The sequence below is a fragment of the Pseudonaja textilis genome, chromosome 2, assembly GCF_049901715.1.
Source record: "Pseudonaja textilis isolate UNSWEBS1 chromosome 2, rPseTex1.2, whole genome shotgun sequence".
In the NCBI taxonomy this organism is placed as follows: domain Eukaryota; kingdom Metazoa; phylum Chordata; class Lepidosauria; order Squamata; family Elapidae; genus Pseudonaja; species Pseudonaja textilis.
In genome coordinates this window covers 78,848,003-78,873,293 of record NC_141991.1, presented here as the reverse complement: position 1 = coordinate 78,873,293, position 25,291 = coordinate 78,848,003, and the positions used below count along the sequence as shown (strand labels likewise).

The following is a 25,291-nucleotide window of genomic DNA, read 5'->3' as shown; positions in this document are numbered from 1 at the left end:
TCATTTAGTTTGCACGAATTCCACTCACACCTTTCAAACTCGTACATGATGTATCATATGGAAAGATAGCTACTAGAAATGCAACATTACTATCAAAGATACTGATACATTTCTTGCACTTGTCATTGCATACTGCATTAAAAAACAAGAATGGCTTAAAAAGGTCCCCCATGTAAAAAAGAAAGTTGGACTCCTGATGTGTTTGTTATTTTCTTGGTACCAGTACAGACTGCTGTCACCTGTTTCTGGAATATTTATGTTTGTCAATTTAATTTTTCCATCTATTTATTTATTTATCCATCTTCCTCTTAATCACAGCCTTCCTGGTGGTCATTCTTCAGAATTCTAACCCACTGCAGTTGAACTTACCTTTTTGAGACTGGAGAGGTACTAATATGTACTGGATTCTTTAACTTGGTTAATCCTTAGTTATGAGGTTACATTAAAAAAAAAACAACCCTCATACCTAGAATTCAGGTTCCAAGATAATAACAATGACAGCCTTCCTTCTAGTGTGTTCTATTCCATTTTGATTTGCCAAAGAGGCTGCCAAGTTTCTTGATATAGCTCAACAATTAGAGACAATAATGACAGGCAGTACAAATCCCTGCATGTTTATTCAGGCTGCATTATGGCTAAAAACAAAGGCCTTACTCTTCTGTAAACCACACATATTTAAATATAAATCCTCTTGCTTTTTGGTGGGTTCCCCCCCCCCAATTGAAGCAGTATAGGGTTGATATATAACTGCAGATCTCCCAATGAATATAGGCAACAACTTATGCAAGAACTCAGCATTGTGATATATAGAGATAGAGATAGAGATAGAGATATGGCTCATATCTCTTCCTCCAAGTGATTCACATCCTAGCAGATGTCTTTATGCAACTTCCAGCCATGTTCTGTAACTTACATGTGTTGGCTATAGTACAGCACTCAACCTGCTGGCCACATCCAGATGAATTGGGATTAACATTTTAGGGAACATTATTATTATTTTCATTGATGATGGTCAGCCAGTCTCTTTTTCCTGGATCATGAATCAGCACATATTTTGAAATTCAAGACCTTTCAACTGAAGAAATAAAGGGGGAACAAGAGGAGCGTGGATTAATTATGAGGGCTCTGCTTAGGGATCCAATTGTAAAATTTCCACATGCAACAAAATCAGCTAATATATGAAGTTGACCTTAAGAAAATTATCCAGACCTCCTTCTCTTTACGTCAACTTAAACTTGAGTTAACCATCTGTGTTCCTTAAATCTTGAGTCTGTGTTAGATCTGTGTCCACTAGAAATGCAGGAAAAATATTTGCTCTGTTGGAAGATTATGTGATATTGGAAGATTATGTGTATTCTCGGCTTCACCACTGTGGGTTTCTTTAAATAGAAGCTATACTTTACTTCTAAATTGCTTAAGGCAAAGGAAGCAGAAACGATGTTTATGAATGTTTAAATGCAAATGGAAAGGAGAGTGAATGCTATGCTAGCTAACATCAAAGGCTCACCAAAGACTCTGCATTAATGAGCCTCTTTGTTTCCTGGATCACAGATTACAACAGGTTTCCAACTCATTGCCAAGGTTTTATCTCCATTTGGGAGGGCTGTAAATCGCAAGCTCTTTCGCTCGCTCTCGCTGCCTTTTACATGCAAAGCGAAAGAGTCTCAAAACACCGGGGGAGAATCTGGAAGCAACAAATCTGCTCCATGCTTTTCCCTCCCTCGCCACTCTTCGCGTTTTGCTTGCAAAACGGGGAAGAAAAGCAAGAGGCGACCCGGGCTGATGTTTAATCTATAGAGGGTTTGTTTCAGGAGGTACTTCGGACCTTTAGAGAGCTGGTGTGGGGAGACATCCAGGAAAGCTCCACACGGCTGTTTTCGGTCTTTCAGAGGTGTGTGGGGGGGGTTGTCAGTGCCTGGGAGATGGAGTCTCTGTCTTTATCATTAGCTTACCTGTTTCACGAAAAGAGAGAGGGGGGGAGGGGAGAGAGAGCGGGAGAAAAATTGAAGAAAGGGATCTAAGCGCGCCCCGAGAAGTCACGCATCTGATGGAAAAGGCTGTTTTTTCTCCTTTTTTATTTTTATTTTTTTTTACTGGGAAGGGTGGGTTTGCTTTCGAGCTGCCGAAAACTAAATCTTTTCAATAGCAGAACACGACCTTTAAGCGGAGGGAAGCGCTGGAGATAATTGAGGTGTTGAAAGTAACAATTATGTGCCATGCGGAGAGTACGAAGACCTCTTTACGTGGAATTGTTCAAATCCCCGACCAGATGGAAGGTTTGCACAGACCCGCAGCTGTCCCGCTATGAAAAGGAGCGGGAGTCTCTCTCGTCGGAGAGTTTTACTATCCATTAACTTTTTCATATGCAGGAATTTGTGAGCGCCAGGTCGGAAAATGCGGTCTCGTGAGTAGCAGGGACTGTGAGGAGGACCCCAAATGAAAAAAAAAATGTCGCCCAAGTTCACACCTCACCCCGCCTCTGGACGACACCCCCGCTTTAAGTGGTTTGAAAACCGGCTGAAAAGTTGCTATTTCATGTTTCCTTACCCTCGGGGCACGTTAGGAAAAGTAATCATTATCTGAGATCCAGTGTTACATGCCTTTATTTCAGGAGGGATCGCCAATACTAGAGGGGGAGAAATTGGGAAAATAAAAGAAAAAAATGTGGGGGGGGGGAGAAAGGAGTTCCCTGATTTTTTTTAAGGGGGGGAATGGGGGCTTCGGGAACCTGGAAACCCCATCAGACTTAGATAAATGCTTTTAGCACTGTATGGCCAGTTGACCGGCACACAAAGAGCGAGAAAGGCTTTGCCCATTCACAGCGCAAAACAGCCTCACCCCAAACATAATTGGGCATCTCTCGGACCCAGGTTAGTTGAGCTTCTTTGCACTCAATGAGACCAAAAAGGAAGGAAGCAGGCAGGGGGTAAATATCAGAAATAGAGCCCACATTTGATTTACTCAGAAGTCAGTCTCATTGGTTCAATGTGCCAAAAAATGTGGCTTAGAGTTTCAGGCATAGCTGGAAAAGCTGAGTCGTTATTAATAATAACTGCTGATGCTTCTTGTTGTTTGACTAGTTTGGGTTTAGTCTAAACCCCAAGTTTAATTTAAAAAATAGTTCTGCCCATTCATTAAGAATATAAAACACAATAAAATAAGGGCAATTAAGGATGTAATCTAACCCTTGCTTATTTAAAAGTTGGTGCCATTAAAATTAAGAAAATTGTGTCTAGGATCTGTGGGGAAGACAGGCATGTCTTGCTAGAACAACAGCTGTAAACAGCCCTGCAATTTTGGGTGACTGGATGTCAGAAAGACCTGGTTTTATTTCACATAGCATAACCGAGTGATATAGAAATAGTTGTAATTCATATGAATTTACTAGGAAATGGTGTGATTAATTGGAGCCATAACATGGATTTTTTAATTATTATTTAGCATGTTGCATTAATCTAGTCAACTGTTTTATGTGACAATGGTAAAACAAATCATGGTTTGGTCTGATAAGTGCACCCATCCTAGTTCCATTCCCGAGATGATTTCCAAATAAATGGTTATGGGATCTGACCCTTACAGCAATCAATACCCTTTGCTCAGAAAGAAACCCCACTGTGAACTCATCCAGATGGCGGAGAGAAGGAGAGGGAGAGAGAGAGAGACGGACGGGTTGTGATTGTAACATAGGAATGGGTCCATAAACTTAACACGGTATATTCCGAAACGATGAAGGGGATTTTAAAAAGTGAATATTAAGAAGAGCACATAGTATTAATAAAATAAAATAAAAACCACCACCGTCTCCTTCTCTAAGGGAATTGCCTACAGATTAACGCTGTGGCATTAAAACAGGTTTCCCAACATGTTTTCCTTCCCGACGTGTTGGACGACATCTCCTATAATCCACAGTCAACTATGGCCTTGTGGTGAGACGAGCTGACTGGGAATTCTGCGAGTTGTCGGAGGCAACCAGGTCGGGAAGGGTTGCAGTAGAAGGGAGCAGCCCGGAGCCAAGCCCCCATTGTTCGCTCGCCCCGCTGCTCTCCTTCTCTTGCACCGTCTGCGTACGGGACGGCGGCGTCTGCGTAGGACTTGCGCACCGACACGTGTAAGTGCGCCACTCCGTCGGATGGCGAGCCACTTTCGTCAGGAAGCGGGGAAAGTTCTTTTTCTTTCTGGCCGAGATTGTATTCCGGCCCTGCCAAGGGTTTGGAGGCACGGCTGCCGCTCTTTACCTCACGGAGGCGAGGAGCGTCGGTTCTCAAGGGCCCGTCGCGCGCATCCCCTGCAGCCCGCGCAGGAGGAGGAGGAGACGGGCGCTGTCTCTTTAAGGCTCGAAGCGCGTCGCGGGAGAACAGAGTCTTCCAATCCCGCCCCGCCGCTGTCAATCAGCCGGCGGCGGCTTTGATGTTGAAAGTCTTTTGGCTCGGGCTCTCCAGTGTTCTTCCAGAGCCGCGCACTTTAACAGCGCTAGCTCGACTGCTGCTCGGGGTGGTTGTTTTGTGTGTGTGTGTGTATTTTTTTTTTCCCCTTCCCAGCGAAAGTCGCCGCCGCTTCTGCTGCTGCTGCTCCTGCTACTCCAGCTTTCTCAGCCAGGCTAGGCTATCTATCTAGCTGGCCGGCCGGCCGGCCGCGACTGCTTAGTCAAACTTTCCCGGGGCTGGGGAGAGAGGGAGGGGCACCCAAGACCGCGGAGGGGTGTGGGGGGTGGGAAGCGGTTGATCGCTACCTCGACCCCTCCGCTTGCTCGTCCTGCTTTAGACCGCAAGCAGAGTTTCCCCCACCCCCACCCCAGCTCCCTCCCTAGGCTAGCGCCCCGACGAGAGTCAGGAGGTCGCGCAACGTTTTTGCCTCCCTCTTCAAGGAAGAAAGGGGGAACCGGAGTGCGCCGCTGTCCTTCCCGGCGCCGCTCCGACGCCCCACATTTCGCGCTCCCCCCCTCCCTCCCCCCCTGGCTTGGCTTGGCTCGGGAAGAAAATGCCCCAACTCAGCGGCGGAGGCGATGATCTGGGAGCCAACGACGAGATGATCGCCTTTAAGGACGAAGGGGAGCAGGAGGAGAAGATCCAGGCCAACGCCTTCATTGAGGGGGACCTGGCTGACCTCAAATCATCCCTGGTGAATGAGTCGGAAAGCAGCGGCGGCGGCAGCGGCAGCAGCAACCGTCAGGCGTCCAACCCAGCAGCAACCGTGGCTGGAGCCGCTGCAGGAGCCCTTTCCGAGGTGAGACCGAACCCCGCCCGCCCCGGGTCACTTTCCCCTCTTATGCTAAACTTTAAACCAAAACAAAAAACGATCTTCATCCCTTTCTCTCTCCTCGCCTTTTGCAGGCAATCCGGCGGCTGCAAGAGCCTCAGCGAGTCTATCCAGAAAAACTCCCGGATCATATGGATGATGGTCAGTTTCAGGGAGGGTGGGGGGATAAAGAGAGAGAGAGAGAGAGAGCGCCCGCTCTTCTCCTCCTCCTCCTCCTCGCGTCCTCTCCCCGCCGCCCACCTTTTCCTCTCCCCTCCGTGCCTCGAGGGAGGGAGCATGACCACCAAGGGGAGGGGAGAGAAGGGGGAAGGTTTGGCAGCCCTCGTGGTCGCGGGGAAACGTCAATGCCTCGCAGCTAAATCAAAGCGGGCAAACGCCTCGCGCCCGCGCCCGGAGTGGGACTCCGCACCGCTCGTGAAAGCCCTGACCTGCAAGGGTGCAGGCGAGTGAAACTTAACATAAAGGTGCTTCTCCCTAGGCTGTCATTCCTTCCCCCCCCCCCCCATCTTTTGGGCACACACACACACACACACACACATTTTTTTTCCCCCATAATTGAGTATTGCATCCCAGGATGTAAAGTTGGCCTGGGCGCTGTTGGCACAGTGAGCTCCTTGCAGGGGTGAAACTCTTCCCCCACCCCCACCCTGGAAGTTCGGGGAAGAAATATGGGGCAGGTACAAATATCTGGGATGGAATGCACCCCACTCCCGATTGACCAAGAGCACCAGTTTAACCAAGGTGGAGAAATGAGCACATCTGCACACTGTTTGCATTCTGGGACTTGGTCCTTTCCTTCATGGCTTTCCTTATACCACCAGATAGGTTGCAAATTCATGAGTGGCGGTAATGGGGAGTTGAAGGTCAGGTAAACTTCACAGATGCTAGCCAGCACAAATAATGCAACAAATGTATGTGGGGGGGGGGGGGGGAGATTGGTTCTGAGACAAAATCCTAACCAGGGACTTGAATTTTAACAGGCTTAAAACATCAGGACCCAGGGATGTATAAAGGATCTCCTTATTCTGGATACCCTTTCCTCATGCTGTCTGATCCTTACCTGCCAAATGGATCTATGTCACCTTTGGTGAGTACACATCCCATTCCTAAATTTTTACAATATGTCTACGTGATCCTGTTTCAAGACTAAACTTAACGACTTTAATCTTCAAAACTTTTAACGTGGATGGGTTCCATTAGAAGGGATTGTGGCCTTTTAGGCAATACCTCCTTTGCCTTGCAATGCTGCTATACATACTTGCTTATGTGGGGAGGTTTCCTATCACCCCAGAATGTAAAGCAAATTAGCAAATTATAGTATTATTGCTACTACTGTTCTACTGTACCAAAGTGATTAAAAAGTAAATTGATCAGAAATGGCCCAGTTAAGGATCCGTTCCTTGACTATTTTTTTTTAAATCTCCTTTGGTAAAATGACTTTTTCCTTCCCAATGTACCTTAAACTAAGCAGGCATTATAAATGTGTACCTAGTAAATGAAAAGCCCTACTTACTTCCAGATAAATATGAGGGTTACAGGACATGTATCTCCTTCCCTCCCCCTTGCCAAAGATTCAACTTGGTTGAAAGCAGTCCGCTCTGAAAATCATGTATTTGTGTGTGTAGAGATTGAAGTTTTTATTAATCAGGCTCATTCTGCAGTAAATCTCCCTGAATTTGAAGCAGAGGAATTTGAATTGAATTCTGAATCCTCACTTTTTATTCTCTCTTTGCACAGTAAGTTAGCGTAGAGATTATTTTAAGAAGGCAAAACTGGTGTTCATGAACTGGTCTAGTGACCATGGGTTAGAAATGAACTTGTTGCCTATTTTGTAAGATTACGGCACAACAGGCACATGGGTAGAGTACATTGTATCCTGCCTATATTAGAGTGGGGGGAATGTTTTAATGAAAATTTGCTTTGTTGCACTGTGGAAGTAGGGAGCATATTATAGTTGGATGTCAGGAAATATATCAATACAAATTATTTGATATATAGTGTATTTGTTATTGGTATTAGTATATAGTGTATTTGTATTTGGTATTAATAAAATGTGTATCCTATATTTTCTTTTAAAATATCTTTTGTTTTCTTCAACCTCTAGAGAGCTGTAAATGTAAACATTTCTCCATTCAATAAGAATTGCAAAAATATATGAAAAAGGCTTTTTAAAAATAGTGCTACTATTTTATAGTAAATAAATAAACTATTTTTAGTATTCTGCGAAACACTCTTTGCAACAGGGCAATGTTTTGTGCTTATTGACAAATAATCATAATGCAAACTGTGATCTTGGCCTAGCTAGTTACAGATAAGTTTTGTGGCTATCAGATGGATTTGGCTGCTGGTAGGATGTGTTTGAGGTTTGTAGAATTTAGATTCTATATTGTAAAAAGCTGCCTGTAGTTTCTTTCTTACTAGTAAAAAAAAAAAGGGACAACTTGATCAGCATAATAAAATGTTGCAGGGTCCAATCTGAGTCCTCAGTTCCCAGAAGCACAAGTCCAAAAGCTTGGAAGGACAAACCTCTGGTCCTGGTGACCAACTCAGATTGGACTTTGCAACATTATCTTGGGACAATTATATTTGTCTACATTTATAAAGTGTTACCTCTTCCTGCTTTCTTATTTGCCATTTTCCTGCAATTGTTTTTATGCAATTATTGGAAGGCTTTCTTTTGTGCTTCTACTGATCTCAGTGAAGCCTACTTTCCCATTTGGAAGATTAATTGGAAGATTTAAATGTTGCTGTAAGTGTGGCTCTGTTTTTCTTACAGCTTAACCCCAAGTATATAAGGATTCAGTTGCAATCTTATTCTAGAATTCTAAATTGGTTTCCACAGCAATAAATCTAGTTCATTTCAATGGGGCTTAGTCCCAGATTTGCTCCTTCAGGTTGCAATCTACTACACAGTTAACTGGAAGTAAGCCCATTAATCAAAAAGGGATTGTTTCTACTGCGCTATGCATAGGATGGTGCAATTAAGGACAATTTCTCTGCCCTTTCAATATAACTTGATTACACTTCAGATCTTGGGGAGTTTTGTGCTTTAAACATTGTGATTCCATCTCAAGGGTCTGACTGAAGTTCAAGAAAGGTCAGTGTCAAAAGAAATGCAGTCGAGGAAATGCAACACTCTGTGCGCTCACTAGAAATTGATAGAATGTTTAAGTCAGAAAAAACCATTGCTTTTGCTTAGGTTGAGTATTTGTTTGGGTTTTGTCAAGTATAACTTTAGCACTGTCTTCTCCCTCCTTAAAGAGAACAGATCTTTTGGGTAGCTAGCTGGTGTCAAAGAGAGGTGTTTCAATTTCAGATATTTATTAGATAAAATAAGACTTTGGAAAAAAAACAAGACTTCAGATCTGGACAAGGGAAAAGGTCTGAAGTGTTGATGGTAGCAGAATCCAAGGGAATTCTACAGAACAAGAAAATCCTGGGTTGAGCTTGGTAGACATTACCAACATTCTGTCTTTTGGCTTCCTGTGTTTTGCTCACACACAGAAAGTAACAGTTTCTCTCCGGATAACCTAGTAATTGATATTTTGGGGTATTTATGCCAATGAAAGTGCCTTTGCCATTTAAGTTAAAAAGACTGCCAATAATTTATTATCTCCATCTCTGGCAGCAGCTGTCAAGATTGTGGCGGCAAATGTATTGAGTTAATACATTTGATTAAAACAGTAGACTGTATCAGAAGTTATTTGGATTGAACATGTTAAATTTCCTAATCTCCAGGACCCAAATTACTTCTGCCTCCCTCCCCCTTGTGTGTTTTAGTTTTTTGATAGTTTTGGGTTATTCCTTTCTGCAACTTTTCTGTCTCAGTGGCAACTTGTTATGGTCATTTTTTTTTATATAAAAGCAATAAGCAAAAAGATAAAGAAGCAAATTTCAAGCAGTTTCCTTCCTAGGATCAAAGGATTTAAAGGTGGTTATCAATGGGAAAAAAATCAGTGTAAGCTAAAGGAATAATATGTCTGTAAATGAAACTGTACCTATTGCTAGAAACCAGGAAGAAATTAATATCAGGGTAGCAGTTGTGCAAGTTAACAATTCTGGTACTCGCCCCTTAAATGCATTGTAACATTTAAAGTGAGATAAACATTTATTTATCCTGTCGGCTTAACAACCAATTGGCACTATTGGATTTTTAGCACTGATCATTAGATTGTATACAAGTGACCGCCTAAAAGTTCAGTGTAAGCTTTTCTTTGCTCAGAAATCATTGGAATTGATAGTAAAGCAGTTCCGTGTTTTAATTGGCTTCCCTGGACCAGTTTTACACTAAGTAATATTCTAGTTTTATCATTCCAGAAATTCTGACATTTCCTGAAAAGTAGTAGCCTTGTTTTAAAAAATATTTTTGTCAAAAAATTTTAATAATAAGAAAATGATTTTAGCAACAGTGTGTTTAAAAAAAACCACAGGAAAAGGAGACATTTCATTTTAGAGTGTTTCACTGGCCTTTGAATTTTCTCTCAGTCATCTACAGGTAAATTAAAGCAATGGATGCAACCGCTATAAAGAATTGCAGACAGGTGCTATGGTCATATTCCCTGCCTGTTGTAAATCACCTTTTCTAATTTTTCTGCAAATTGTCCCTCCCGCATATACTAAAATTATCTTTCCTGTTGAAGAATTAACTGTAGGAACATCATTCTCATTTCTGATGTAAAATGATTTTAAAGCACAGCCTTGAAGAGATTTACCCAACAGATATATCAAGAGATACTATCCTTACCACTAATTAATGGAGCAAAACTCCATTTTATGGATTATATTGGCAGTTTCTGTTGGATCAACTTTGTGGGCTATCTGTTCTGCAGAAAGATCACTGGCATTTCCTTCGCTAGCACTTCCGCATCATAATATGTGAAATTGTTCTTGTATGTATACTGAGAGCATTTGCATCAAGACAAATTCCTTGTGCATCGAATCACACTTGGCCAATAAAGAATTCTAATTCTAATTCTATTGGGGTAACGGAGAATGGAGGAAATATTCTGGCTAAATTTCAGACTAGAAAAAGCCTGTTTCGATCAATGCAAATCTTTTGGAAAAGGTGCTTTGCAACATATAGAAATACCTACAAAGTATCTTTCTTAACATGGTTAAAGAAACATGATCCTTTCCTAGGCTTGGGTGGCTGCTTTGTAAGCCGTCCCCAACTATCTCAGCATGTGTGCATAGGATGGCCACTTGGTTTTGTTGTTAAAAAACAAGAAGTTCCTGTGCATGATTCTCCTAAAAGCTACAAACAATTATATTTGCGTAGTAGCTATTCAGCTGTTATTAACTGATACCTGAGGTATATATCTCTTTCAAGCCACATTCTTCAAGGTTCTGTAAGCAATGCTTGCCTGATAGTTGTTTTATAAAATTCTATGGGATCATCCCATTCTGAGAACTTTTAATGTAACTAATAGGCTGCTTGTGATTCACATAATATGTGAATCGCCACAGGCAGCAGCTAAGCACGCTGAAAAGGTCTTGCAATCTTATTGCCTAGCCCTTTAAAAGGCAGCTCCATTCAAAGCAGAACATCATCAACAAAATAAGCATAGCTATGCAGAACTGTTTTGTCAGTTGAATGTACAGTACAGGAGTTACCACTGTTGTGGTTAAATTGCCAGATTAGAATTGCAGTGATCCAAATTCAAATTGCTATGTATTTAGAAAGCTCAGTGAGGGATTCTGATCCATACATGATCTCTTAGCCTAAGTTACAACACAGGGATGTTGAGGAAACACAATGGCCATTCAGTCATGCATACGACTTGAGTCCTTCAAAGAAAAATAGATGGTCTCATCAATAATGTCTTTTATTATTTATTTTATTCACCTTGGATGCTGACCAACTCCAGTCAACTCTGCATTTTAAAAAAAGCAGCTGTGTGCAATCCAGATCAAATAAACAATGAAGGTGGCAAATCCACCTAACACCGATATTTATTACCAATTTTCATTAAAAAAAATTTTTTAACCCATTTCAAGAATTGCTAGTTTTGTTCATGCATCTGATAGCAACACAATTACCAGGGCTGTCTTGAGCCGAAGCTGTAGTGAAATAAGCATTAGCCATTATTTGTAGATGGGCTAAATCGTTTGGTGTAGGACTGTTTTTGTAGAGATCATGATGTATCTGCCCCAAATAGACCAATAGTTGAACCGATATGAATTAATTGATCAATTGCATCAAACCCCTGTGGATATAGGTATATTTTTCATATTATTATTGTTTCTAAACCATGTTTTATTCCTTAATATGGATGGCCCCAAGTAGCTGTAGCTTATCTACTAAACAAGTCTGAAATGAATTGTGTAAATGGCATTGTTTGTGAACTGGGGCATTATAAGGGAACTTCCTTTTTTCCTAAAATTGTTCCAGGCAGACTTGGTTGGAGAAAGCAGGTCCCAGTAGTGGCTAGGGAATCAAAAACTCTGCTTGCTTGATTAGCAGTCCTATGACACAGATAATAACACGGAAGCAGTAAGAGGAAACAAAGGCAGGAGGCAAAACCGCACTAGGACTAACCAATCAATAATTCGGAGACAAGGGCCTTCACTTCCAGATAAATGTGGACTCCTGCATACCATTACGGGATTCTCTTAAGAGACTGGCATAGCTTGCTCCTCATGTCTTGCAATTCCCTGATCTTTATAGTGTTCTGGAGATCTCAGGAATTTTAGAAGGCAATTGAGCAGAGAGAGTCCTTCAAGGATTGATCTACCAGTATTAGGTGGGAACTTTGTGCTAATAGCAACATTTGCTAGCTAGAAGAAAAGGTGAGATGTGCATCAATTGGTGTAACAGCATAGAAGGGTTTCTAGATTTATGTTGTCTTCTTATATATTGCAGGAATCTATGTGCAAGCAGACAGTTTGTTTATCAGGGTCCATGTAACCATGTACAGCATGCTGGGGTTAATACTATAATATTTTCTCTTGACGTTTTTCATATTTTCCCAATTATGGTTCATGTTTTAATAAATTACTTAAGAATACTTCTGCCACAGTAATGAAAGATCAAAGATATTCATGTTTTAGAATCTGACATCAATAATCCATGTATTTTTATCCAAAGGTAGACAGGATGGGTCACATTTCCTGGTAAATTCATTTAGGATTCCAAAACATCTTCTAGTGTTATGTATTATCATAACACTACACTTGTTGGTGCATTTTGTGTGTGTGAGAGAGAGAGAGAGAGAAAGAGAGAGAGAGAGAGAAGGAGATTGATATTCAGCATGGGGAAAACTAATTATTCTGATCTCTATGGGGCGGGAGGATCAGCTTTGGATTTCGGAGGACAAAGATATTAATACAGATGGGGCAACATTTCAAAGACATTTAAAACTGTTCTTGGCTAAACTGTTAAATATTAAATGGCTTAAAATCATTAACTATTGAATAGTTTTAAAAACATTACTAACAGCATTTTTACAACATCTCTCTCTTTTTTTCTCCATTAATTATCAGTTATGCCATCAGGATTGAGCAGTTGCTGTTTGTGTGTGTGTGTGTGTGTGTGTGTGGGTGAGAAAGAGAGGCAGAGAAAAGTACAGTGATTTTTTTCTTTTCTTTTTGCCTTTGGCCTGCATTCCTTGAGCCAAGGAACAATTAACTGTTTAACAATTCGCTTGCTAATGAAATAGCATAAGAAATGGGCTCAGAGTAGTGTCATAATACATTTTAATATTTGTAAAGTTTTCATGTGGTTCAAAGCATTTCACTGCAATTTGTACAGCGTCTTTATAAATAAAGTCGGTTTTATTTTTTTGCCCCCTTTATTATATACATGGATGAACTGAAGCTAACAGGAAATTTTTAGCCCAAAACCATTTAGTGATTTCATGGCAGAGGCCCTTGACATGATTGACTGTGGAGGATAAAAGCATTAATTTCTTTTTCACATAATTAATAGCACATTTAAGATTAAGCAATGCCAAAAATGTACATAGAAAGCTATTACTTTATCCATTCCTAGTATAGTCCTTTAAAATGGGAAGATTGGGATATCCCAGCTAGCCTGTTCATGTAGCAAATAGTTTCATGTGCAGTAAGCAAATATGAAGTTGATATATTTGGAATGATAGAAAGGAAATTAGACAGCATTTAATCCAATTCCCTGGCTCAGTCTAGGCTCCATTTGAGCATCTCCCACACCATCACCATATCATGTGGCAGCTTGTTCCTCTGATTAATAGTTTCTGAGGTGGGTGTGGGGGTCTTCATGAACCTCCTTCTGTTTAATGTTAACGCATTGCTCTTGACCTCTGAAGTAATAGAAAACAAGGCCACTGCATTTTTATTGTAACAACCTTCCAAGAGAGTGTTCTCTGAAGGCCGAACATATTCAAATCCTTTATTTATTATTCCTCACAGAGTTTGGTTTTTAGACTGTTTGCCATTTTGGTAGGCCTCCTCTGATTTGTTGGTGTCCTCTTTGAACAATAGCATGTGGAACTGGACACAGAAACCCAAATGGGGTCTGAGCAGCGTTGAAAAGGACAATTACTTTCCATCATTTGCACTCTATAATCCTATTAATGCGCCCCCGATGAGACACTTGCTTTTTTAATAGCTGTGTCCTACTGATGGCCCATGTTTTACCAGAAGTTAAAAAAATAATAATCTAGTGTCTTTTCACTTGTACTACTATCCAGCCAGCTCTGCCCTATCTTTTTCTTGTGCCTTACATTTTTCCCCCTACCTTGGTGCAGTCCTTTATATTATTCTCTATTATATTCCATCCCATTTGTTTCAAGGCTGTTTAGATCTTTTTGGAACATTTCTCTTTCATGCAAAGAATTAGCCACCTTCCCAGTTCTGGTTTTTCTACAAACCACTGCATTGGAGCTACAGGTAGATTATGGTCCATTACTTTCGGCAAAGAGACCTTCGTTCTGTATTAAATTGATGTGGGAATAATAATAATAATAATAATAATAATAATAATAATAATAATAATAATAATAATAATAAAAAATTGATGTATTTTGCTTTTTGTTCCATTTTAAGCTGACTTACAGAAGTGGGATGTAGACAATTTAGAGCTGTTCATGTCTAAAAAGATGTATAAACTCAGTAAAATAAATAGTAAATTTATCTCATCTTTAGTAAAATCTTTGAACAGATTAGAACAGAACTCTTTGGCATGCCATGCAATACTTCATTCCAAGCTGAAGTACAACAGTTAATGATCATTTTTTCAGAGTTTTTATTCAAACTGTCAGTTCATCTAACAATAGTATTATCTAGCCTAAATTCTTATATTTTATAAAAATATATATATGAAGCATTCTGCTGAAAGCTTTGCTGAGATCCAGATACATCACATGTGTGGCATCACCCCAATCAATTAAATTTGTACCTATATCAAAGGCGATAAGTTTCACCTAGGTAGTTGCAGAACATCAATGCTAGCCTTGTTAACTGTAGTGCTCACAAATAAGCTCCTATAGTAATTTGCCTGGGAACTTTGCACTGTTCACCTTCTTGAGGATGGACACAACTTTTGTTTTAACCCATATGGGACTTCAACAGTCTTCCAGAAGTTCTCAAAGGTTATCAGGAATGGGGTTCTGTGATCATCTGCAGCGGTTCCTTTAGTACCCTGAGATGTAATGCATCTGGTCTTGGAGAGGTAGATTCATTTAAATGCCAGAAAAAGGGTAAAGGAAGTGTAGTGCTGTTGATATTTTAAGATCATTTGATGGTCTTGGATACTGTTGACCATAATATTACTTAGGATCATTCAGAGGAAGCAAAAGACTTCTCTGAATGATTTCTCCAATCCCTTTAAGTGCTATATGATGGTCATATTGAGAGAAATCTGCATCAGGCTTGTCGAAAGGGAGGGCATAAAATAGCATCTTATTACACATGTTATTTAATACATATCCAAAGCCATGGGGGAGAATTAAAGTAAGTTTGGAGTTCAATTGACATCAGCCTGCAGATTATATATAACTATAATTTTCATCCCCTGTACATTCAGACTTGGATAATTTGAGAGAGACTGTAGGCTATAACATTTTTCTTCAAGCCATAACTTTTGGGCCCTGGAGAAAAAGTTAGCAATTCAACATTTTTACTGATTTCAGGAACAGGATTCAGCTCTTCTGCACACTGTTCTACTCAGCCTTGAAGGAACAGATTCACAGTCAGAGGATCTTCCCATCCTGATGGACAGGGATATAACCTCTGTGGCAAGGGAGACCTTTTGTCAGCTTTGGCTAATGAACCTGGTATGGCTCTACCTGAAAGAGACATAGCTGGAATTGGTGACACATGCACCTATAACCTCAGCAACCGATAATTGCAATGCAGTCCATTTGGAACACGCCTTGGAAAACAGTCTGCAAATTGTAGCTGGCCTAAAACACCTCAACACAACTGATAGAACATAAGTTACTTTTTCTGAATATAATTCAAAGTGCTTTCTGATACACAAAGATTTTAAGGCTTAAGCCTGAAGCTCCAGTAGGAGCATCCATACAATCTCCCTCACAATTTAGTTTTAAGTTTTAAGTTTCTGGGTGTTACCCTAAAAGAGGACCTGACCTGGGGTGCCCACATTGCAGCCCTGGTCAAAAGGGCCCAGCAGAGATTATACTACCTGAGACTTCTCAGAAAGCAACACCTGAATGAAAAACTGCTGGTGACCTTCTACCACTGCACCATAGAGACCATTTTAACATACTGCACCTCTGTATGGTTTGCTAATTGCACAGTGGCAGATAGGAAAGCACTCCAGAGGGTTAATGTAATTGCCCAGAAGATCATTGGTTGCCCTCTCCCCTCTTTGGAAGAGTTTTATAGTTCCTGCTGCCTTAAGAAAGTTCAAAACATTCTCAAAGATCCATCTTATCCTGGGAACCCTTTTTTTGAACTATTACCATCTGGCAGACAGTACAGAATAATAAAAACAAGGACAAATAGGCTGAAAAACAGCTTCTATCCCAGGGCAGTAGCTCTTTTGAATTCTGCAGTATTGGTGCGGTGTCGGGGGTTTTCTGTTCAATGTGTGGAGGGTGAAGGATGTGTGTTTGTGTTTATTTTCATGGTCATGATGTGCACTGAAGATGGTGTTTGATTTCATTGTATGAGGTGCAATGACAATAAAGTAAACTAAAACTAAAAACAATCTTAAGTCTTCAGAAATATCCACATTTTCCAGGTTCTGCTGTGGATACATCTGAATTTTTATTTTCCTGTATTGTAGTTTTCATTGTTCCTCAAATTGCTACTGAAGGGGAGGCAAGCTTTCCTTATTAAAGCTTAAAACCTACCATTCTATCCAGGCCTGAATGTTTAGGTATTCTTATGCTGTTGGTTTTTATATAAAAAGTTGCACAGAATCATTTAGGAATGAGTCTCATGTTTGACTGTAAGGAAGATAGTTGTTGTTTAATTGGGAGATTGCTGATATTCTGGCAATTAGATTATATACATGGATAGAGATTTTGTTTGCAAATCTAAGTTTCTTAGCATTTGATATCCACCATATATGCTCTTCTTTCCCTTCCTTCCTTCCCCCCAAATTTGGTAATATTTGAATAGTTGAAATAACAAAGTATCCAAGAGAGCTGCAGAACAATCCAGATGCTCCATAAAGCATCTCATGTGCTCCACATTGTCTTTTCCTCTTTGAATCCAGATTGCTGTACAGCATATTCTATAAGCTAAATTCAAATGATGCACTTCCAGCACAGTAAATTGCTTGTGTAAATGTATTTTTAAATTTATATCCTTCCTTTTGCACAGATGCTCAAGGCAGCATGCCCAGCAGTCCACACACACCCTATTTTCCCCCACAACCACAACCCAGGATGCAGATGTACTGAGAGAGAATAACTGGCCCAAAGTTAACAAGGAGGCTCTAATTGCTGAAGCTTGACTTTCCTATTGCTAGTCTTCCTATTGCTAGTCCAAACCCTTAGCCACTATGTCTCAGTGGTTCTCATATAGGCATTTTCTGGAAGCAACTGCATTCATTTTAAAGCTTTGAATATGTTCTGGCCATTAGAGAAATGTGGCTGGGCTATTTATTTAAATCTTAAAATGCATTCAGATGTTATCCTACATATGTGTAATGATTTTCTAACAATGCAACTTAGTTTTTAAGAATTAAACCTACAATATCTTTCTTTCTTCTTGGCTTTCAGGACAAACAGTGCAAATATTTTTATTTTATTGTAAAACAGCTAAATGAATAACACGCAAGGTAAATGTCTGATGATTCTTACTTCTTCGAATAAGACCATCTTAATGTAGTTTTAACCATCTTGTCTAACAGCAGACTCATTTTATTCTGTGGTAAGATGATGAGAGCCAAAGCAGAGCCTTTGAAAAATAAAAAGGAAGCAATGCCATACTTGGATGGAATTGGGTAAACAATGAAGTAAAAGTAAAAGATTGTTTAAAGGCACAGAGGCCCAACCCTCTTTCTCTCTAAAATAGTTAAATTAGGGCTGTTATGCTAAGTGAATTAGATATCCAAGGGAGCTACCCTTTGATGTCAAAAAAGGAGGGCAAAGGGGAGGGGAGATATTTATTTATTTTATCAGAAGAGATGAAGCATTTTGTGGAGCTTTATGTCTCAGGTACCACCACCCCATGACAGACCTTGAGGCTTAAATATCTTGAGGACCACTCGCTGCTTCATTCTAGGCAGCAAAAGAACTTGGATTGGATCCTGGATTGAGCATGCTCGGTATCATGAAAAACATAGCTTAGCTGTGGTTTGTCAGGCAAGGTATGGTACTATATTTTATGCATGTTGTTCAGTTATGAAATAGATTGGCTGAGTTTGCAGGGTTTACATACTAAACCCAACTCAGACCAATTGCATTTCACTTTATTATGATGTGTGAATTAACCATCTTGTAAATACTGTACATGACAATTTATTCCTGCAGATTTTCCTCTTTGCAAAGGTAGCTTTATGAAAACAGAGGAAAAGAGATTTATGGCAAACCTGTATGAAGTTTAGTATTATTAGCTGATTCCCTTTCCCTTAAAACATAGTCAAAGTAAATCCCCTTTTTAATGGTACAAATGTCTAAAAACAAATTGAGGTGTCTTAAGGACTAGGTAGATCTGCCTTTTAGGTGGTTACAACCCTTAAAGGTCAGACACGTCAAAATTTTGATCAGATTAAACTTTTTTCTTTGCTATGACAACATCTTTAAGTTAAGACCTGAGAGTATTTTATGAACATTGTTGCATCCTACAGCAGGTTGGTGATATATTGTATAAACATGTAAAAAGACTTGAAGAAGCATTTTAGTTCGTTAATTTTGGATTTGGGTATGTGAGTAATGGAAAAGATCTGGGGCTTCTCATGGACAACTATGGAAACTTTAAAATCTATGGACTTCAGCTCCCAGAATTCCTGAGCCAACCATGATGGGTCAGAAATTCTACGTCTATAGGTCATAAAATTGCCATAGTTGCACAACCCTGCCATAGGTATTTGTTGGTTCATTTTGCCTATTTTTAGGTAACATAAGGTAAATTCTTTCTTGGTCTCAGCCTGATTCTTTCATTGATGAAGAAACATTTGCTTAATTCAAAATGTAACCTATCTTTGTCTTGCTTTAGCATACAAAAAAAATTACTTTGCATATTAGAAATGAACTGTAGCCTCTTTTTACCCTAGTAGAATGGGAGGCCATTTCTTGAGTTCCAAGATTTATGACTCCTCTTTCAAAATAATATGTATGTCCAGAAAAGTCCATGGGAGCTTCTTCAGAAATAGAGGCTCACGTTTCTGCTCTATTTTCAGCTATCTTTCTCCTGGTTCTACACTGGAAGCGCCCCTTATTATGCTATTCTGTTAGAACACCTACACCTTGGAGTTCTTAGTTTTAGTTCAAGGAATTAAAGATCCTTGCAAAGGCCTGGAAGCATATAATTCCACTTTAATCTACCTCTCTTACATCAGCTTCTGCCCAGGCACAGAAGCCACTTTTGCTGAACACAAATAGTGTGGCTTTTCCACTGTTGGAAGAAATATCTTTCTGGGTTCAGTTTCAAGTGGGGAAAAATACACTGGAAACATGGAAGCCACTTGGAAAGATGGTTTATTGATGAACAGGACCACATGGCTTGGAGATCCTGGGTGAAAAGGGAAGTGATGCTGAGAGTCCCTGGGTTTTATGCCTTTTCTGGGCTTTGAACTTCCTGGAGCACAGGAAGAGTATCCTGATTGGTTGCTGTCACAGGTCCAAGCTAGCTTTGTAGGTTATCTGTGTGCTAAGTTTGGTCGAAACTTGGTGGGTGATGCAATGAAGGGCAATTAAATGGCTCTGCCTGAAGGAGGTAGTTCTTTGTTATGCAGAATAGACTGGCCCAAGCCTTAATGGTCCATTAAGAAAGGTGGGGGGGGGGTGAGTGTCTGCCTCTCTGAGTTTCTATTTCTCTTTTAGGGGAAATATTCTGCCTTTTTAGTATATCCTAAAATATTTCATTTTTCTAGGAGGGGGTGGGTTTTAACTTCCAACGCCACCATGGTGAAAATACAGAGAGCACAGTTTTGTTTTAGAGTTTAAAGCAAAATACCCCTATTAAGGCTATGTGCAAACCTTTGATTCAAAGATGATTTCATCAAATTAGCCAACTAAATTAGCAAATCAATTGAACACATCAAATCATGTACTTGTGAATAGATTTGAAGATTTGGTAAACTTTTGTTCATGGACATACATGCTTGTATAGAAGCAATAGTAGACTTGTTTTAGCCCTGTTTCTGCCAGCTGCCAATTATGGATACTTTGACACCTTCATTATTTTTTTTACCAGCTCAACATTTGAAGGATTCTCACCTCTACGGCAATTTTATTGTTAAACAATAAAAACTGTGGAACTTGATTTTGAAGCAAATAGATATTGTGCTACCTGTTGACAGAATTGTGTTCAGTGCTTTTTTAAAGTCAGGTTAATTGCTAGTCACTAACAAATCCTATAGTGTTAATTTCTAAAGATAGCTGATCATTGTGTAAAATATTTTTCTTTTTTTTCTCTTTTCTTTTCTTTTTTCTTTTTCTTTTCTTTTTATATCTTTCTTCCATTTTTTTATATCATGTCTATTTGGAAGTGCTGTTCACTTAAAATAGACATCTTGTTTGCTTGAAGCCTTTTATTCTTCATTTAGAGCCAGTTTGGTGTAGTGATTAAGACACTAGGCTAGAAACTGAGAAACCTTGAATTCTAGTTCTGCCTTAGGAATAAAGTCAGCTATAGGCTTTATGGGTGGCCTGACCAGTCACTTTCTCTCAGCTCTAGGAAGGAGGCAATGGCAAACAACTTTAAAAAAAACTTGCCAAGAAAACTTGTCTAGGCAGTCTTTGAGAATTAGACATGACTGAATAGAAGAAAATAAATAAATCTTCCTTTTCCCAAGGAACTTATGTTACCTTTTACTATAATACAATATATACATTTCAAGATCTGTGAACTACATAAAGCATTTTTAGATACAGAAAAATTGAATGCAATCACAAACTTTAGTAAAGTTATCATGACATGTGGATTGTCAAAAGGAATTGATATTTCAGAAGACTAGTTTAATTAAAGTCCAGGTGATGATAATGTGCATATCTTACAGTCAGCTCAGCTCAGTGAATATCTCCCTGCAAGGTATTTTCTCTTAAACTTCACCTAAATAAAGAACAATCATGATTAAACAACTTATAGAATGCTGTACAAATAGAAATGATAAGAAATATAAAACACAATTGAAACAAAATGAATAAGTGAAGTTAACTAACATGGTAACTTAAATTACAGAATATTCCAAATGATATGGGCAGGAGGAAGCATCAAATTCAATTCCTGCCTTTATGATGAAAATGCTATACAAAGCCAAGAGAAAATATTATGGAAGTATTTTTTTTTATCTGTTTTGGAATATTTCCTCTCAAACTGATATTGTACATCAACAAGCTACATCATATATCAGTACTTACATTCAGTATAATGATTGACATGAAGTTATGACCCTTCTGAACAAAGCCGAAGGATGTTTGTTGAAATGGCACAATTCAAGTTTTTCATTATTATTATTTTCTTTTTTAGAAGAGGAAACAAAAGCCAAACCCACAAGGCTTATCCATGTTACCGATTAACATCCTAGAAACTTTCACTTTGAAGTTACAAAGAGATTTCTGAACTAAATGAGTACACAGTGTCTCTGGGAAAAGGCAGCATTTTTGCTGAGTTTAACTGAGCTGACTTGAAAAGAATGGTACAGATATTTGAAAGGCACAGAGGGAGGAGAGGTTTTGCATACTGCATTTTACATGGAGACCGACGTTCTTGCCTTCTTCCAGAAATTTGACCGGCCATTTGGGAATTGGAGTTTAAGACATACCTATAAGGCATTCTCACTCTACTGGGGACGTGCATAAGCGTCCCTGTCCTATTGTTTCTTTTATTTTTCTTATATGTACTCATTTCTTGTATTCATAAGTATGTTTATCCTTATAGCTATTATCTTGTAAGCGATTGACAAATCAAATCAAATCAATAAATAAAATAAATAGTAATATAAGAAATATGAATTTCCTGGGCAAGATAGTCTTTATGACTCCTTGTATGACCATAATTAAAGGCTATGGTAGTTTGAGATCTGGAGAGATTCTTCATTTAGGATACACAGGCAGACTCTCCAACTAAAATAAATTTATTACTTAATAAATTATTTCTGTTGCATTGAAAATTGGGTGTAAGGGAATCCTGGAAGATCAAATGCATTTAAAGAATAATAGTAGGTTCTATCAGTTCTTCCACTACTCATAATAACACAAAAAGAATTCTTACTCAGAAAGAATGGTGGACTCTCCTTTGTTGGGTTCATTCAAGGAAAGTCAAGCAGTCAGCTCTTCGTATGTTGTTTTGGATTGGACTCTATGGTCAAAACACTTGATTATTCTATTTTTTTAACACAGACACAAGAGGGAAAACCGGTATCCATAATAAATAAACAATATTGCTTAAATAAACTCTCTAATGAACTGCAAATATAATGACAAATTTCATTTGTCTGCTAAATATTGAAATGCTTTGGAGGATTTCTAGCTAGCTATTTACTGTAATTATTAGCTTAAAAAGCTTAATCTAGCCTGACTCTCATTATCTAGTAATATTACTGTTGGAAAAGTAACATGAAAAGCTGAGCAGTACATATAACCATTATTCTTTATATCTCACCTTTCCTACCTCTAAAATTGTGGCATTTTTTTCTTTGTGTGTAGGTACGTATGTATTTTGATAATTTGAAGCAACCCTGTATCTATAACTGATGACAAAAAATTAGAATCATGCTGCCTTCTGGCTTGAAAAAATTAGGACTGACTTAATACCAAAGAACATCAGCATAAAGTTGCTATTTTTGACTAATTTTCAGCCATTTTCAGACTATTAATATAACAAAGATTTGTATCCTCACTTTTAAAAACTACAGTTTAGTGCAGTGAAATCTGTCTAGACTGCTGTTCTACTTACATGCTATTTTGATTATAATGGGTTTCTCAAAACTTATCAAATTTTACTTATCTGGAAATAATAATTTCAGTAAGATAACCATACATTAATTGAATTTGTCAATTTGCAAAAGATAAGATTGAGGCAAGATATGATAGTGGCCTACAAAGGACTTTTGAAAATGAAAGCATGATATAGACCAATTTGTTGACATTTAAAAGAAAAAACATTTATGCTATTAAGAAGAATTTCCTGATTTTAAGAGCTGTTAAACAGTGGAATAATTAGTTTAGAATAGTTGGATTCCTCGTCACTGAAGATAAAGTCAGGTTACATGACCTAAAATCCCTGCCAATTCACATATTCTATGATGTATGACCATCCCATACATTTGGTGTATGGGTTGGTCAGACAGTTGTTCCCATCTCTCCAAGTTTAAACTAGACTTATGTAATGCTGGTCTGAATGGATTTCTAATTGTATTTTAATATCTGAGCACCGAAGTTTTTTGCTATTTTATTATTGTTGTTATACTAAATAATAATCCAAAGGCAAAAGAATCCAGAAGTTCGAAACAGAATAAGTGTGGAGAAATATGTTTTATAGGCAGTAACCAGTTCTCCTGTCCCAGAATTTGAAATATTTATATGGGGAATGATGGCTGACTTAGATGACTTAGATGTTCAAATTTCTTCCAACTTTGATTTTCTGGTATACTACCACTATGAAAGGTATTTAAGAAGATGTTCTTGAAATAGTTTCCTTAAGAAAGTTTACCACTTCTCTAGCTTAAATTTCAATTAAAATTCAAACAAAAATGCAATCTTTGTCTGCTGATATTAATGCAAAAGTTTTATCTTCACGTATCAGCAATTATATTTAACTTATATTAGCAATTAAAGTTGCTGAGTTATAATAATTGCAATTGCTAGCAACTTCAAGACAATGTTACCTAATGTACATTAGATATTCTGACATACTTCATTAATAAAAAATTAATTTTTATACATTAGTTCTAAATAGAATACATTCATTATTAATTCCTAGGCTGCCTTCATGTGAAATAAATCTAAATACTGATTCAGATGATTTATCACAATCTGGAGACAAACTGAATGCAACTATCATAATGTGATTTTTGGACTTGCATTTTGTACAAATCAAATGAATTGTGTTTATTCCACATTTTAAACAAAACATGGCTTAATAAGAAGCTGGATGTGTAGACAGTAGTAGACATTTATTTCTGAATATCCAATTTAAATAATTAATGCCTAAGATTCTTTGTTCCCTGTTTATTCATTCCTTTGTTCTATTCATTCCTTTCAATTTCGATGAAGAAATTGCTTAGGGTAACTTCTGTGTAACTTAATCCTATGGTTTATTTGGGATTAAGTTCTCCAGCACTGAAGGAGATTGATATTGACAGATTAGTGAAAATGGCCACAAGATTTTGATTTCCATATTTGTTAAAATGCATTTTATTTCTTGATATCTCTGAAGACACATTTACTTATTTTGATTGCCCACTATATGAGCAGATTCCAAACATTAACAAGGACAACTCTTAATCATGATTTACTCAGGTAAGTAGTTTTGAAATAATGAAATGTTCATTGCATTGTAGAAGGAAGCAGAACATTACAAATGTTGTTCAGTGAGCAGGAATTTCCAGTTCCAGCATTTACATTCATTTTTTTCCTGTCTCCAAGTTGGCTGGAAATTTTTTACAGTCTTTCTCTTCCAGAGTAATAATGCTTAAATAAATATATCTGCTTTTCCCAACTTTTTGGATTCCAGGTATCCTGGGAATAAAGTTCTGAGAATTTCCAGCCAACAAGCATGCTAGCAGACCAAGTGAGCCAGGGAATACTGAAGTGGTCCAATTGACACAACCTAGTAAAGCGCCTACTATGTCAATTAGTTTTTATTCATGCCAATCCCTGGAGATTTTTATGATTTCATGATAAAAAGAATTGGTAGTAACTGCCTCTAAGTTTCGCATTTTAGTCTGAGGAAGTGTGCTCGTGTGTGCACAATTTCCTGGAATTTTAGTGGGAATGTTCAACATATGTTTATGGCTAATCTTTAGAATTTAGGCAGCTTAAATATCAGCAGATAGGTATGCAATTGCTTGAGAAATATTCATTGTATTCATCCCACGATTTCAGCAAGGAAGCCTTTAACGTCAGCCACATCTTTACAAGGAAGGCTATTAAAATTAACCAGCATTTTAAAACGGAAACCACTGCTCTTTCACAGGAAAATTAAAAGCTCCTAAGATCTTGTCTGTATCTTTTTTGCCCAATTTTTTACAGAAGGCAGTCGGGGGGGGGGGAACCAAATATGAATAAATACTTTACTCCACATTAGAACTGCCTGTACTCTGCCTCTCTGCCTGCCTGCCTGCCTTTAACCAAGCCAAGTCTTTAAACTTGGTTCTTCCTCTAGAGTGATTGTCAGGTCCTTTAGGTTGTATGTTGTATGAGAAAAAATGGGTTTTATTATTCCCTCTGGGCGAACAATACATTTATTTTTTGAT

The 25,291-nt window shown here is 38.6% G+C and overlaps 1 protein-coding gene across 12 annotated transcripts in view; it reads left to right on the top strand.

Annotated features, from left to right (window-relative positions):
- Positions 1 to 3,402: 3,402 nt before the first annotated feature.
- TCF7 (transcription factor 7) overlaps positions 3,403 to 25,291 on the top strand; it is a 153,217-nt gene continuing 131,328 nt past the window's right edge. For all 12 annotated transcript variants that reach the window (XM_087924384.1, XM_087924386.1, XM_087924385.1 and 9 more), the window contains exons 1-3: positions 3,403 to 5,223; positions 5,331 to 5,397; positions 6,237 to 6,343. In XM_087924384.1, coding sequence (XP_087780510.1) covers positions 4,978 to 5,223; positions 5,331 to 5,397; positions 6,237 to 6,343 — 420 coding nt within the window. In that variant the 5' untranslated portion in view covers positions 3,403 to 4,977. The remainder of the gene's footprint in view (positions 5,224 to 5,330; positions 5,398 to 6,236; positions 6,344 to 25,291) is intronic.